At 38.9% G+C, this 15,430-nt stretch overlaps 1 protein-coding gene across 1 annotated transcript in view; it reads right to left on the bottom strand.

The window, feature by feature from the left end:
• Positions 1-663: 663 nt before the first annotated feature.
• MTA3 (metastasis associated 1 family, member 3) overlaps positions 664-15,430 on the bottom strand; it is a 179,162-nt gene continuing 164,395 nt past the window's right edge. The window contains exons 20-21 of the mRNA XM_009325345.1: positions 14,039-14,066; positions 664-685 (exon numbers count right to left, since the gene is read on the bottom strand). Of these exons, the coding sequence (XP_009323620.1) occupies positions 674-685; positions 14,039-14,066 (40 nt within the window). The 3' untranslated portion in view covers positions 664-673. The remainder of the gene's footprint in view (positions 686-14,038; positions 14,067-15,430) is intronic.

Below are 15,430 nucleotides of genomic sequence, written 5' to 3'. Positions count from 1 at the left end.
TTCAGAACTGCTAAACAACTCCTTGTCCTCATTTCAGGGTCTGGATGCTCAGCACTTCAGAAAATCAAATCCAACGTGACTCAAGCCAATACTGAAAAATACAAACACCCAAAGTTTGCAGCTGTTTTTGAAAATGCAAGCCCCTTAAGGCTAAATCCCACTTTAAAGACACTGCAATAGTTTTGAAAGCTGCATTTTTTTTTATCAAGCCACTAGAAGGCATAGACAAATGTGGTGGGTGGACTCTGCATCCATACTCCTTCAGCGTGGTCAGTGCAAACAGTCCCTCCCTGACCAGTCAATGCTGATGACTGGGAATGGAGGGAATAGCAGGACAATCCAGGACAGGCCTGCACAGTGAACCAGAAGTAGCCCTTGCAGAGATGATGGAAAACAAGGGCTGCTGTTGGATCCTGCCCAGAACACAGAACCCAGCCACACTCTGTCCATACGGTGTTTCTGTCCTGAAGATGTGAAAGGTCCTGTTGTATCCGCATTCACAATGAAACATGATTCTGACATGATTATGGTGCTGATGCTGTTATATCTTCAGTGCATGATGGTTCCTGGCTCTGTTCGTGCCTGCCTATTGTTCATGAGTGAGTTTGTCTTTGCAATGATCGGGGAACAAGGTGTTCTGGAAGCTCTTTTCAGCTGTGATCTGGTGAACTTCTTACGGATTTTTCTGTAAGGAGGGAAGGAGGAAAGGAGGGAAAGAAGAGAGAGACAACAGAAGAGATAAAACTCAGTCTTTAACAGAAGACCGCTCAAGAGCCCATAACAAACATAAATACTCTTACCAGAGGAGGAAGGCTAGTTCATGGAAAAGAGACTTGCAGTCAACAAGAGTGAGCCCTGTCCATCAACTGATGATTCACAGTTGTCTCCAACTAGTAACTGGTAATTGCTCAGTGAAAAGTGAGTTGGTGTTAGACAATATTTGGACAATAACGTTTAGTTATATGAAATCTTGGGCCAGAATGCTCAAATGGCGAATCCTCACATATGATATCAATACAGGAATGAAGGACCACAGAAGAAAGAACTTCATTAGCACCCAAGTGAATGTGTTACCTCTTTAAAAGTGGTGGACTGGGAGCAATTGTTATGTGCACTGTATCAGTTCTGCAGATAAAGGATGACCCGAATCTCTGGGCTTTTTGTACTAGTGCCTTTCAGGTCCAGTAAATTCACTTTAATTTTAGACTTTTAGATGATAAATCATACATATTAACTACAGGCGGCCATGTTGTTTGTATTGTAATCTTATACGTCCAAGGATGGTTAATTCTGAAGCAAACAGCTTTCTTATGTGCCAACTGCTTTATCTCTCTATTATATAGAGAAATCAATAACCACAATGCTGAGTGTATCCAGAGTAGAGTATCAGAAAACACAGAAATGACACACACAGAGTATGTCAAGAACCACCTTCATTGGCAGAGTCCTGAATATTAGATGTTACTGGAATATTACCCATTTTCTGAATTCACTCAGAATTCCCAGCTTTCGTTTAGGTAGTTTTATAAATTACAGAGATTTTGAGCTTACGGAAATGAATTAAAGCAAACTGGGGCCTCTAACACTAAATCAGACCAGGCTTTCTAATACAAACTTTCCAAGTTGAAAATGTGACCTAAGTACAAACTACAGGGTGATGATGTGTCTACCTGCATCAAGGCTTTGAGATGGTAACTCAAGAAGTGATTTGTCTGTTTCACCTTAATGGGCTGTTAACTCTGAAACTGAAAAATGGTGGCACGTGACATTGAAAATACAGGATCAGCTTCAAATAAATTCTATTGAATACTAAAATGATAATTTGCATATTAAATTTTAAACACATATTTAGTTACTGGTTTAGTATTCCCCAGGAATGTAAGCTTCCAGTTGAGTAACTGGGCCACAGAAGAGAACATAGGCAAAACAAAAAGCCAAAAAACAGGAGAATATACTGTGCTCTTAGAGGTTAAAGGGAGCCTCAAAAACACATCTATTTTGGTTAATAGATTTAAAAGGTGGAGAGAAGTATTCATTTTAGGTGCCTGAAAGCAGGCTGTCATCAGCATCTCATGGCCTGAAATGCCAAATTAGGATTTAGCATCATTCAGTAATAAGCACAGCAAAAGAAAAGGAAATGCATCGCCAGAAAGTGAAGTTTAGGCTTTTCACAGTCCCACAGAAACACAGACTTACTGTTTGAGTACTTACTTTACATGGTCATCTTTAATTAGGCCTAAAAAGATATTCAACTGATTGACAAGATACTGCATACCTTCCAGAATGGTAGAATCGTAAAAATGTAACCTGAGACTGGTAGAAACACGTATTTCTAAAGTAATAAGACAGCTAGGTTTTGTAAATTCATGTGATTAGACAATGGCTGTTACCCACACTGATTATTAATGGAGATCATTCCAGCAAAAGCTTACAGAACTGGATCCCTCTTGATATATTTGTTTGCAAAACTTTGTATTTATTTACAGAATGAATGTGGTCATTAATCATTTGAGAAGTCCATGGTTTACAAAAATGTTAGATAATAGTTTGCCCTTTTGAATTTTTAATCTGGCAACTTCATAAACTGCCAAGAAGTTCCTACTAATGAAAGCAATTTGCAGCTGACACTAAATGTAAGGACAGTAAAGTATTTGTGATTACAATTTGTGATTATTGGGTAAGGACAGTAAAGTCAAAAGATGTAGTTATTCTCATTAAATACTGGTTCGAAACTAGCATGAAAAAAGGCAGAACGAAAAAGGAGGAGTCATCAGCATTACATCAAGCAAACTACAAAAAGAGTCAACTTTTCACTTAGTATAAATAAAAGTAGCTCTATATAGACTGTCAGAAGAACTAATCTGGTACGTACTCCAAAAAGACAAACCAGCACTTCTATTGAAACAGGATTGTGAAAATACTTCCAGAAATTAGTTTTCTGGGACATAGCCTTTCAGAAATAAAATGGGAAGAATGGAAATTTCCACTGCCTTCATCAAATGTAATACTTAAACAACCATTTCATTAAAAGCCAAAACTGTTCTTTTTACTGCAAAAAATATAAAGGGTGGGGGGAACTGATTCTTTACACTGAAGAATTTAGCATCTAAATACAGTCAAGCCTTTTGAGAGGCACTGATCGGGTTTTAAAATGCTTCAGAGGTTTTTTTTAAGACTTAAACATGCAGGTTGTAATAGTAGCTGATGAAAGGCAGGAAATTCAAAGATAAGGCTGTCGGTGGCCCTTTCGCTCGGAGCACTTCAACACACTCTCCTCCCTCCCCCAACAACACAGTGAATTAAGGGCAGAGTCACCTTTAATGTTCAATTTCCTGTCCCTTCTTCAGTTAATACCAGCCATATGTTTTAACTACATAAAGCTTTTATTTGGTGATGGCAAGTAAATGGCTTTAATATCTGCAGCGTTGATAACATCCTTCGCAGTTGTTATGAAAGAGTAATTGCCATTTTCCCCTGCTTTTTCCTTTGACTTTTGTACTAGTGCTTGAAGTATGATGCGTTACAGACTTCATTTGAAATGCGAATTAAAAAGTATTTTAAAGCCTTTGCATGGTATTTCTAGTCCTCCTGAGACCAAAGGTATGAGAATGAATCAAACTTTTAATAGGTGATTGGTACGTAAAGCCCACTGTGCTCATTTTTATGTCAAATGTGATGCACTGCTGCTAATGTAGGAATAAGACAAATTCTTTGTGTCTGCATGATACTTCAATTAGTAACTGCAGGTAAAGGTACGCAAGACCCCTGGCACCTATTCAGGGAAATATAGAAATGTACGTAAGTACCACAGACTATTAAGACCTGTCTTCTCTTTGCAAGTTTCATACACAGACTGGCACCTACTGGGTAGAAATAATAGTTGGGCTGTATAGGGCACTCATGCCACGCTTAAATTTAATCAGGCAAACCATTTCAATGAACCAACCCTTTCTCAGGATCTAAGTGAATTCCATGTAACTAACCATCTGGTGAAGTTAAGCACAATCCTATATAGTCTGTTATGTCCAGATTTCTCAGGAATAGGATAGCTGGTAACAAAATTTCTCATTTATAAAAGCTGACTCAAAGACCCCTGCTCTAATTATACCACGCCTTAAAACAGCAGCCATTTTTAAACTTGAATAAAATAAAGAAAGGTGACCTTCAGTTGATGTTAGTCAAGAATGTGTTTTTCAAGCCTTTTCTAATAGGAGTTAAAGGCATTACTTGCTTTAGCTCTGTTGATATCAGGCTTATCTGTCTGTTACTGCTTCTATATATAAACTGTTGTGCATCGGTCTTGCCTCCTCTGCATTAGACTCAGAGTTGTGATGACTAGAGTCATCACACATATTTGGCTATACCAAGGGTACTTAAGAAGTAATACTAAATAAATTCAAGTTATGGCAGAAGTTTTTACTATGAGAGAAATCAATTGCATGTAAAGGCCCGCTGAAATTTTAGCAGATGACAAACCTTGTTTTGAAAGTGAATGGAAAGAAACAAACATTTTCCTATGAAGGGGAATCGCCCCCAACACACAGACACTTTTGAGATGTCCCTAACCCTTCTTAAATACCAAGGTCCAGAAGCGCTTTTGATGCTCTGTTTCCACTAAAAATATATTAAGGACCTAACACAAACCTGGCTACAGAGTTTTCAGCTGAAGGGCATAATACTATGTTTCATGCTCTACCTAAATTAGCTTGATCTTTTTGCCCGAGTCTTTCTTAGACTGACACCATTTGAGCAACATCCTTATGTACAAAGACCTAGTGCTGTGGAAATGTATTGTTACCCAATTGTTGCCGGTAGCACAAGGAATATGCACAGGTCAGCAGCAGGCATGAGAGAACTGATTCCCTGGACAATCATAGCTGAAATTCCACCTAAGCTCTAGATTGGGGTGAAGTATTCTGGTATGACTTGCCAATTGTAAACAGCAACGTAAACGTGCCAGGTGCACAAAATACTGCCAACCCTGGAAGAAGGTGGAGTTTTAGACATTAACTACAGCAAGGCAGGATTTTGCATTCTCACACAAGTTTTACACAAAACTTGCAATCAGTCTAACCATCAAGACATTCAGAGAGAAAAACTAAACTTAAAAAAAAAAGTCTTCTAGACAAAGATTCGTGAAGTTGCTGCTGCTCCAGGGCAATGTAAATTTTGTGCAATGTAAATTTTCAGTGCAAGCTCAAGGCCAGTTAGCAAAAACAACTATTTAAAAACATAACCATCATTCCTTGGGGGTTATTAGACCTAATTATCACTCATTTCTCTGAGGGCTTCTTGTATCCAGAGGTACACTATAACTATTCAGTGGATTAAATTACAAGAGGGGGCACTATCTTAGGAGGCTGATAGGCTTTCTATTAATTTCAACAGGCTTTTAAACAAAGTGAAAGGCCAAAATGTGTGCAATGCTGAGTCTGCTCAAAGAGAATTTAACTGGGGTGAAGCTGTAGGCACAGATCCTTAGAAACCTGACAGGTTACAGAGAGACTGAATGACTCGCAGCAATTCCTACATTTCTACCTGTGTGGAAATGAGAAGTATTTTATTTAACTATTTGGCTTGCTGGTTTAGACATCTTTTTTTTTTTTCCTCCCCTCAGCAATTTGAGGCTAAAGCTTACCTATATTCCATTAAAGTTTTAATCTAACCTCAAAATGACAGAAACTAGGAGAAATATATTTGGAAGGCAGAAGTAGATTGACACTGATACACCTTTTAAAAATAAGCTCCTTTGTGAAATGTTCATTTCTAAAACAATTCAGAAGTGTTTTAATAAGCATCGGGCTACCGGAAAGCAGTTGCCATGAGCCCCTTAGTTGCTTTATAAAACTCATACAGATGGCAGATAGAGTGGTACAACCTTTATAAGATTAAAGAGGTGCTGCTGTAGACATGCCAACAACATTTAAATGTTTTAAGAGCTTGTCTTATTTTTCTCCTCCTAGAAAGGAAATGTTTTCCTTTGCTGGTGTTTGTCTTCCAATCCGGCATCAATATTTACAGAGCAAAACCATTCTCTATGAACAATAATTTATAGACACACCAGTTACAAATTACCATGTCAGATCTTCCTAAGCAGCTTAATATAGTATTTTCAAGCATTGCACCACCTTGAGGGCTTCTCTGATGTTTTGTGTTTCCGAGCAACAGCTTATAGCTACTATGTGTGTATATAAAGCAATAAATAATGGGGTTTGAGCGTTTTCTTTACTGGGAGGAAAAATCCACGTTAAGGGTTTAAAGCACAGACTTCTATGACTGTGTCATGCCTGACGTATTGCATGGCACAAGCCACCTCTCTGTCCCTTTCCACCTGCTGCTGATTTAAAATCTACTCGGATCAAAATATCCTTGGAGCAGAAACCATCTCTTTGTGTGCATTTTTTAGAGTGCCTGGAACAACAGGAACCTTACCCATTATTGAAATGATTTACATCCAGTTTTACTGCAAACAACTGGCATGGCTTTTAGAAAAATCACCTTGTTCAACAGATTTGTCCAGGCTTTCATTTCCCCTGAAAATGGCATATTTCATTAATATTTTAAAGTGGTTGAGGATGCTAGGAGAAGTGGAATTAAAGAAGTGCAAAGACTTATTCTCAGCACTACTATTCACTTTTCAGTTGAATGCTGGAACTGAGAAAAACTTTTAACCCCTTAGAAACATTATAAATAGACGCTGTCATACAGCAGTCATCACATGATGACTAAATCTAAATCTTAACAATCAGCAATGAAATTATCCTCCCAGTTCATCTGTGAGCATGGTACTTACGACCAGGAGACTAAAGTTACCTACTGCAGATGGCCTGGACAAAAACGATTACACATCGGTTTCGGTGCAACGCTGACTTCTCGCAGAAGCCGGCAGCACAGAGGCCCTACCAGACTGATCTGTGGTAGGCACAGTTTAAAAAAACCCTTGATCTAGTCGGTAGGAATGATGGACACCACAGAGCTCAACATGGATTAAGTAGCTCAGGACTTGCCCTGCATCTTGAGTGGAGCTTTGTTAACTCAGCAGTGACATCTCACTTCACACACCACACAGCACTGACTATGGTAGAGGCACGTTCGGAGCCGTGTTCCTCAGACACAGTTTTTTCCCTTGAAGAAGGAAGAAAGGCCTGTCTTTGGATTCATGGCGTTTCACCACAGCGCCCAGTTTCGTAGAACGGATTAGAACTGATAAGACCTAGCAAAAGTAGCTTGATGGAATGGGCAAAAAGTAAATTATTCATACTCCTCAGAACAAAACAATGGCTCAGGCTTCAATAGACTTGTAACGTGAGCTATGGGACATCTGCTCTGCACCTTATCTGAATTCCATTAGCCTCTCCCTAGTACCATCGACTTCAGACATTTTAAGGCATGAAGCCTGCCGTATTAAAGAAAGAGTTGCTTAACCTCTCCTCCCCATGAATGCACACACAAGATCACTGCAAATTTGTCAATACGTCGGCACCCTGGGAATCCAAGGAGCCAGAAAGCCTTCTACAGCTCACAGGCACAAACACCAGAAGATCTCAAAGCAACTCATTTATTCTTCCTAGCTATATCAGCAGGGTGTGGATGAATTCCTACACTACATAACTTCATACTCTACCAATAGGAATTTTCATTACCATCTAGTTATTCTGCAGAAGGATGGCCACTCTGTATATTGATTAAACATCACCCGCTATTACATGAGAATATTACCCACACGGCAGCATATATTTTTTCCTGAGACAGGCAAGAAATTGGAGAGAAGATGCATCAAAGCTGGCTAAGAGTGGAATGCAATGTTGCTTTCAACTATTCCCCAAACATCCTGCATATTAATTCACAATTCTAGTGTTATCCCAGACTTTAAAATGACAAAAATGCTCAGAATATACAATTTCTGTTTCTGGCCTTGGGCTACAAGCATTAAGTGTCATTTCCCCAGCAACAGTAAATACTGTGTTGAAAATTTTCAAAAATATTGTGTTAATTAAATACGCTTATCTGAGTCCAAGATAACAGAAAACTTTCCATTATATGCTCCATAGGGGGGGAAAAAAAAGATCATTTACTTTTGTTGCTGTTTCCAACTTTGACACACTTTAAACACCTCATCTTAACTCCTTTAGTATTTTATTTTTTAAGAGAACTGTTTCAACACAAAACTTTCTGTATGGCTTTTTATTAGTATTTTTGTTTTTTTCTTTCCTTATCTTGTTTGATTACTTCAGGGTAGGTTTCATCTGAGGTTTTTGGCCTGGACACTGTGTTTACAATATTACAGCTTATAATATTACCTGAGGCTCAAAAGAATTGACAATATTTTTCTCTTTATCAATTATGCATATACTTTTCCTGGAATAATATATGTACCAATACAGTATATTTGGATGAGCTTCTTGGCATTCTGGCTACTTGCTATTAAGCAAGGGCTGAAAATCAAAATCATTCTTACCAGAAACAGTTGGAAAGAAAAAGTTCCCTCCCAAAAACCATCCCCTGGAGCTCTGCTCTGCACCATCAATCTCTTGCATAACCAGCACTTACTCTACACACAGAAGCTCTGATGCAGACTATGGATTAGAAATCTGTACTGTGGCATCAACAGAGGAAAGCTTTGCCACAGAATGATTTGGTGCTAATTTCCAAGGTCAGCTTCATTTCTAAGATTGGACTTTCACTTGGTTTTTTTCATATTCACGTTACCAAAAGTCTATTTCAGGTTCATTTTCTGCCACTCATCCTGCTCTCCACTCTTACGGCCAGCACTTTCCATGTCAGTATCTCATAGTGCTTGCTGGACTGCTTAATTAAAAACTCCACAGCAACCTTAAGAGTAGGTATACATCAATATTATTCACGTTTACAGACAAAAAGGTGGAGCTACTCAGATGTTAAACGATTGTCTGATGTCTCACATCAAGCAACAGAGGCAAGTTAAGACTTTTAAAGTGCGGATCTGTGCTTTTTCCACTAGAACAACACTTATTGTATTTTGTCATGTAAATATTTTAGCTTCTGTCCATAGCACAAGTAAGGAAAACAGCCAGCCAAATCTCCTTAGATGTTTGACAAGAACTTACAGTTATCTCTGTGATTGGCTTTCACAGTCACAGTCATTGTTCTCTTCAGTATTTTACATTTAAAATACCTATGTAGTTACTTAGCCAAGCTTTTTCACAAAAAGAGACAAACTAACATTTGTTTCTCCACAGCTTTACTTACATTAATGCCAGAGGGTCATGAATTTAAAAGATCTTAATGAGTTAAAAAAAAAAACAAAAGCAAAACCAACAACCTGTCAGAGGAAAATTATAAGAATAAATGATTAAATAGATACACTGAAATATAAACTAGCTCAGAATTAAGTCATCTATCTGTAATTTTAAATGAAGAATCCAATACAGGACAACTTATAAATGAAAGTTAGTAGGTAGTTCTGTGTGAATTTTAAGACTGTGAGGATCACTGACATATTTTTGAACATATTCACCACAGTACAGTTTTAGCATCTTCTTTGCTATTTAACTTTAACAACAGCGCACTCGCTACAGGACTTGCCTAGTTTCTTCATCTGCATTCAGATCATTGCTGTGTATTTCTCTACCTTCAGATGAAATAATTCTTAACTCTGTCCAGGTTCCACTAATAACTATTGCTCACATAGCACAGAAATTGTAAAAAGGGAAAAAGATCTCTTAAGACGGATACTGTGCACCATTTGAGGATTAAAATCATCAACAGCTAAGATCTAATGCAATAAATCTCTGTGGTTTAGGGAAGGTGAAAGTATATTAATTTTAGCCCTAAACTAGTGTTACTCTAGCCTTGCTATAGGTAACAACTGTGTAATTAATCTTCTCTTTATCTTTTCTTTGATACTTAAATATGCAGAAGACTATGCTGGTCTGACAAGTTAACATTTTTATTGATATTTTGTATGTTTCCCAAGGCTTTGAAAGAGAAATTGGCTTCCCATACAAAGATACTTCTTCACAGAAAAAATTCTTCTTGTTCAAAACCAAATTGGTTTTAACTCCCACAGCAGAAGATGACCAAATATTACAAGATGACACATTCCCACTGGGGATGTGGATTTAGGAAAAAGCTGAGCAGCAAGCTAACAAAAAGCTAAGCCCTAAGACCTTCAGTTAAAACATCCTGTAAAGAGGATTGAGTTCAGCTACATCAAATCCTCTGCACAAACACAACAGACAGCTTCTGAAGGAAAACCTTTTGAAATGGCCATCCATACTGCAGGAAATTCAAAATTTGTCAAGAACTATAAGAAAACAGGTTAAAAGAATTGCACAACATCCCAATTTAACATCTGACATATAAGGTGTATTACTGCCTAGGTGATGTACTCTAGCTGACTGAGTGCACTCAGTGGGAGTCAGGCATGCATTTAAGAGCTTTGCTGAATTGGGTCTGGAACGTCTAACAAAGTGAATGAGGTTTATGGAAAAGTTAAGTACTTATACAGGAGCTTCTCCACCAACATCTGTGTTTAAGACAATCCTTAATGCACTTATTATCATTGCCATGTTTCATTTCTTTTTTTTTCCCCCCAAGTTTCCCAAGACAATAAAATTTTGCAAAAAGTCTCATTTCAGAAATTATGTTTCCCTTCCCAAACATAAAATGCTTTGGCTACTTCTGCAGCTACTGTCTGAATGTGAAATTACTTTTGTCAAGGGGAGCGGAGAAGATTGCAAGTGGTTGAGTAACACCTCTAAATGTGTCACTGCTTTTTAGCTGAGTCATGTGAATTAACCACATTCAAGCTCCTACCTAAGACGCAATTGCAAAATATACTTTGGTACCTAAGCCACGATAGAGAGGCAGCATATTTGAATTTCTGCTCACAACAGGGTAGGATCAGACAGGATCATTTTACAAGATCCAACGGTGTGACTTTTCAGGCAGCAGTAACTAGGTCATTTACAACCATCTGTTCCTAGCCTCAGTCTCCCTGCGGTCATCACCGAAGCTGTGCACTAACTAATTTTCACCTGCTGATCAGTGGAGACACCTCTGAAACTAACAAATCACCCAGTTTCAGTCAGCAGCTTCTGGACTCCTGTGGGCAGCACTTCCATGAGATTTTATTACCAATAAAGGTAAAAAGGTTTCTCTGAAAGATCCCCTGTAAGGCTTCTGACCCGCTCCACATACAACAGCCCTGTGACAGAATAAAGTACTCTTCATCTGATTCTTCAGACAAAGAACAGAGGGTACATCAACAATTGCCTCCAAATCTTCAACAAAGAAAGTATTTAGGCACCTTGTTAATTTTTATATGAGGAGTTAGGCATCTAAATGCTTGGAGACATGGACTTAAAAGACCTGCTGGAGGTCTCAAAGGAAGTCTGTGAGGGAGCAGGGAACTGATTCACATTTTTCCAAAGTCCTACGTAAGCACTCCAACCACTGCAACATCTTTCCCTTACCATGTAGCTTTAAACAGGGTGAGTAGCTTACTACAATGTCACTGAAACTTCATCTTGGAACTGTGAGAAGATTAATACATAGCTCCAAACCAAAATGGTTTTATTTCATTTGTTCTGAAGACTGACAAAGCAAAACTCTTAATATCATATGCTTTTCAAACCTACCAGCTCTAACTAATGGCACAACTTACACTGAACTTTGGGTGTTGTTACGTACATGTTTTCCATGTATATACCTATTATTCCTTTTATATGTTAAAAAAATATTCACATTCTTCAAATGAGTTGATTTTAGCTTCATGGAATTATCCCCATTTTAAAAAGAAACTTTTCCACGATCATAGTAGTGTTACTTTGACTTTAGAATCATAGAATGGTTTGGGTTGGAAGGGACCTTAAAGACCATCTAGTTCCAATGCCCCTGCCATGGGCAGGGACACCTTCCACTAGACCAGGGTGCTCAAAGCACCATCCAGCCTGGCCTTGAACACTTCCAGGGATGGGGCATCCACAACTTCTCTGGGCAACCTGTTCCAGTGCCTCACCATCCTCATAGTGAAGAATTTCTTCCTTGTATCTAATCTAAATCTACCCTCTTTCAGTTTAAAGTCATTACCCCTTGTCCTATCACTACATGCCCTTATGAAAAGTCCCTTTCCAGATTGCCTGTAGGCAGTGTGGAAGGCTGCTAGAAGGTCTCCCCGGAGCCTTCTCTTCTCCAGGCTGAACAACCCCAACTCTCTCAGCCTGTCTTCATAGGAGAGGTGGTCCAGCCCTCTGATCATCTTCACGGCCCTCCTCTGCACTTGCTCCAACAGGTCCATGTCCTTATGTTGGGGGCCCCAGAGCTGAATGCAGTAGGTATCGTAAAAAGAGCCAGAGGAAAAACTCATGTAGATAAATAGTAAAAGAAAATATCTGTAGGTCAATGAAAACTGCTCAATGAGAAACAAATGGCAAGAGATTATGATCTAGTTTCTATACGACTGGTTGTGATTCTGTATCACAGTACCTCAGCTAGAGCTCAGAGAAGTATGATTTATAAGATGTGAACAGTGCGCAGCATTCATGAATAGTCCACGCTAAATAAGGTCAAAATAACAGCTCACAGAAACTATTAGACTATGGTTTTTCACTCTCATGAGTATATAACAACTTTGAGCAGTAGCCAGCCAAGTAGGACCGCTCCTGAACTGTAGCAAGGATAGCTCCTCCCTAGATTCCCAATGTGCAGTATTATGACAGTGACTGGAAATGGTTGTCAGCTCGCCTGTACTCAGCTGCAGCCAATCAATAAGATACTTGCAATCCTACCGGGGAGGATTAGATATAATTCTAAGGGATATATTCTGTAATCCTCGCTTTTCAAGATGTATGACAGCTATATAATACAGCAAAAGTAAAGGAACCAGAAAATTACATCCTTAGAGGCTGATTTTTTGGTTAGAGGATAGTAGTTGGTGCATCACATTCTCAGGCTTGCAGCTGATGCTCCAAGGGTGCAGCCAGGAGTCTTCATGCAGTTGGTTACGGGGTCGGGGTCTAATGGCCACAGCACCATGCAGATAAGAAATGAAAATGCACTATGCCCTGGATCCAAGTATGGCGAAGTTCAATTCAAATCAAATTGCCTCATCTTTATGAAAAGCAGAGGTCATCCCTGAGTGTATATTAAAAGTACTTTTTTTGGTGCACAAATCTTTTTGTACAGTTGGGGACAACTGAAAAAAAAAAAAAGAATAAACATATCTATGAATGTTTCTGTGATATGATTTGCACATGTGAAGAGGAAGAAGGAGCAGAGCAGTTAGCACTGGAAGTCTGACTTTGATCGAGACCTGCACCTATGCGCTGTGAAGCAGACCCCGGGCACTGGAGACTTACTCCTCCACTTTTCCCTTTTCTCCCAGCCATGTGCTACAAGTGGTAACTCAAACACTGTGCCTGACCTTGTCTAAGCATCGATTAAAACACATGTGGGAGGGAGAAGGGTCAAGGGCAGGTCATTCGCAACTCTTAATGTTGGTGATACTTAGAAGAGTTTGGTTCACCTGGGTTTTCAGTTTGCTTTTAAAGGTACAGGTTAGGGTTTACACTGATAAAGCTGTAATGCAAAGAGTGCTAACAGTATATGCAGGGGCATGAAGGGCTGTGAGCACTAGCACTACTCTCCCCCACTTCTGCAAGAGAACCAGACCACTGATGGCAAGGCAAGACTCAACACTTTCCTGAAGCTGGTTGTCAGCCTCACATTCTCTTCTTTCTCAACATGCAGCTTTAGTTTTTAAGCTTTTTGTGTGTGCTATGAGACATGCATAAATAAAAATGCGTGGTATCAGGTAATTATCACAGCAATTGTGATATCCTTACATAGTACCCTCAACAAATCAAGGGAAGCTTTTCCTTTTGGAGACAGAACATGAAGTGAAGAATATGAAAATTGCCTATATAATGCTGCCACAGGGATGCCTCTCAAATCATTCTATCAGCAAAAAGGAAGCAATGTCTGCTGGTAACAGCTAAAGATCACGTTCTGATTTTAGCAGTTGCAGTTAACTCATTCCCAATGGAGTTGCACTTACCGTGAGAAGGTTTCTAACTGCTTCAGCACTGAAAGGAAACAAGCATCGAGTCATTCAACTGCAGTTCTATATGCAAATATGCTTTTTGGCCCATGAAGGGAAAGCATATGGAATCTGCTGCTATAACCCATTCAGCCAAACATTTCCACACATTTCTTATAATGCAAATGCTGAAAAAAAAATTCATTTGCCACACAGTGTTTTAGCTGTCCCTATACAAGTATGATCACTAGCATGCACGTGCGTTCTGTTATGGATAGAGCACGTGTATAGGAACTGCATGCACGCTGCATACCTAGAGTTGGTAAGAAAAGTTTTAATCAACAGATACATTTCCCTTGACATCCAACAGATATATTACTCATTTTATTCACAGATTATGTCTTATATAATTAAACAGATATTAAGCTGATATATTATGTTTTTATTAAACTTCTGGAGACCATAATACGAATTTTCCCATTTTTTCCCACCATTATTTAACTCCCAGAATGGTGATTCGGTATAAAAAATTTAATTTCACACAAATAGTCATTTTCTGCATTAACCTCTAACAGGGCCCACAAAAGAATCCACATTACAAGCAGTCAACAAAAGGGGAATAAAACCCCAAAAGCTTCCTTATAGTGAAGGTGATTTAGTACAATGTCCGGAATAAAATTCTTTTATAGTTATGAGACTTTTGGTTGATCCTAAAGCATGCACCTAGTGCTGGGAGAATCCTAGCAGCTAGTATCTAAGTATATTAAAAAGAAATAAGGAGTCTCCCTTGGTGAGTAGTGATAAATGTAAGGCTCTTTAAAGAGTGATTTTTCAATGAATTGTGTAAACACATTTGCACTTTAGAATAAAATCTTGAGCAAGTTATTTTGCAGTAGAGAATGAGAATTCCTTTTTCATTCAAAAAGGGTAAGAATAAAGGAAAATACAAAAAGGTTAAATCCAGCAAAGGTCAACATAAAATTATGATGTAATGTGAAGGTAAGTGTTCTTGAACTGTACCTGGTTTTCTGCCTAGATTAATCCCTGCTTTGAGCCTGTGACTGAACACAGGTGTGGAAATCCCAAGTGAGCTGGACTCACGCAGGCATCAGGAAGGTTTTTGAATGGAGGGCGCAGCCTGTCACCACAGATGAAATAGCAAAACTGGGGACCTCTATATTTATTGGCAAAATTCACTGAGCATGCTGATAGGTATTCGGGAAGGGGATCTCTATATATAGATATAGATCAATCAAGAAATTCATATGGGCGATTCATTCATGGCATTAATATATAGGCAAATGCAAACTCACTCTGTCCCTTCCCCAAGCTGGCCAGGGGCTGTAACGACTGGGGCTCAGCACCATGCTAATGCGCAGCCCAGCTTTGCAGAGGCCTCTGGGCTTGGAA

Source organism: Pygoscelis adeliae, unplaced genomic scaffold, assembly GCF_000699105.1.
Source record: "Pygoscelis adeliae isolate BGI_AS28 unplaced genomic scaffold, ASM69910v1 Scaffold96, whole genome shotgun sequence".
NCBI classification, from domain to species: Eukaryota; Metazoa; Chordata; class Aves; order Sphenisciformes; family Spheniscidae; genus Pygoscelis; species Pygoscelis adeliae.
Note: the sequence above shows the minus strand (reverse complement) of the source record. Positions and strands in the feature narration are given on the sequence as shown.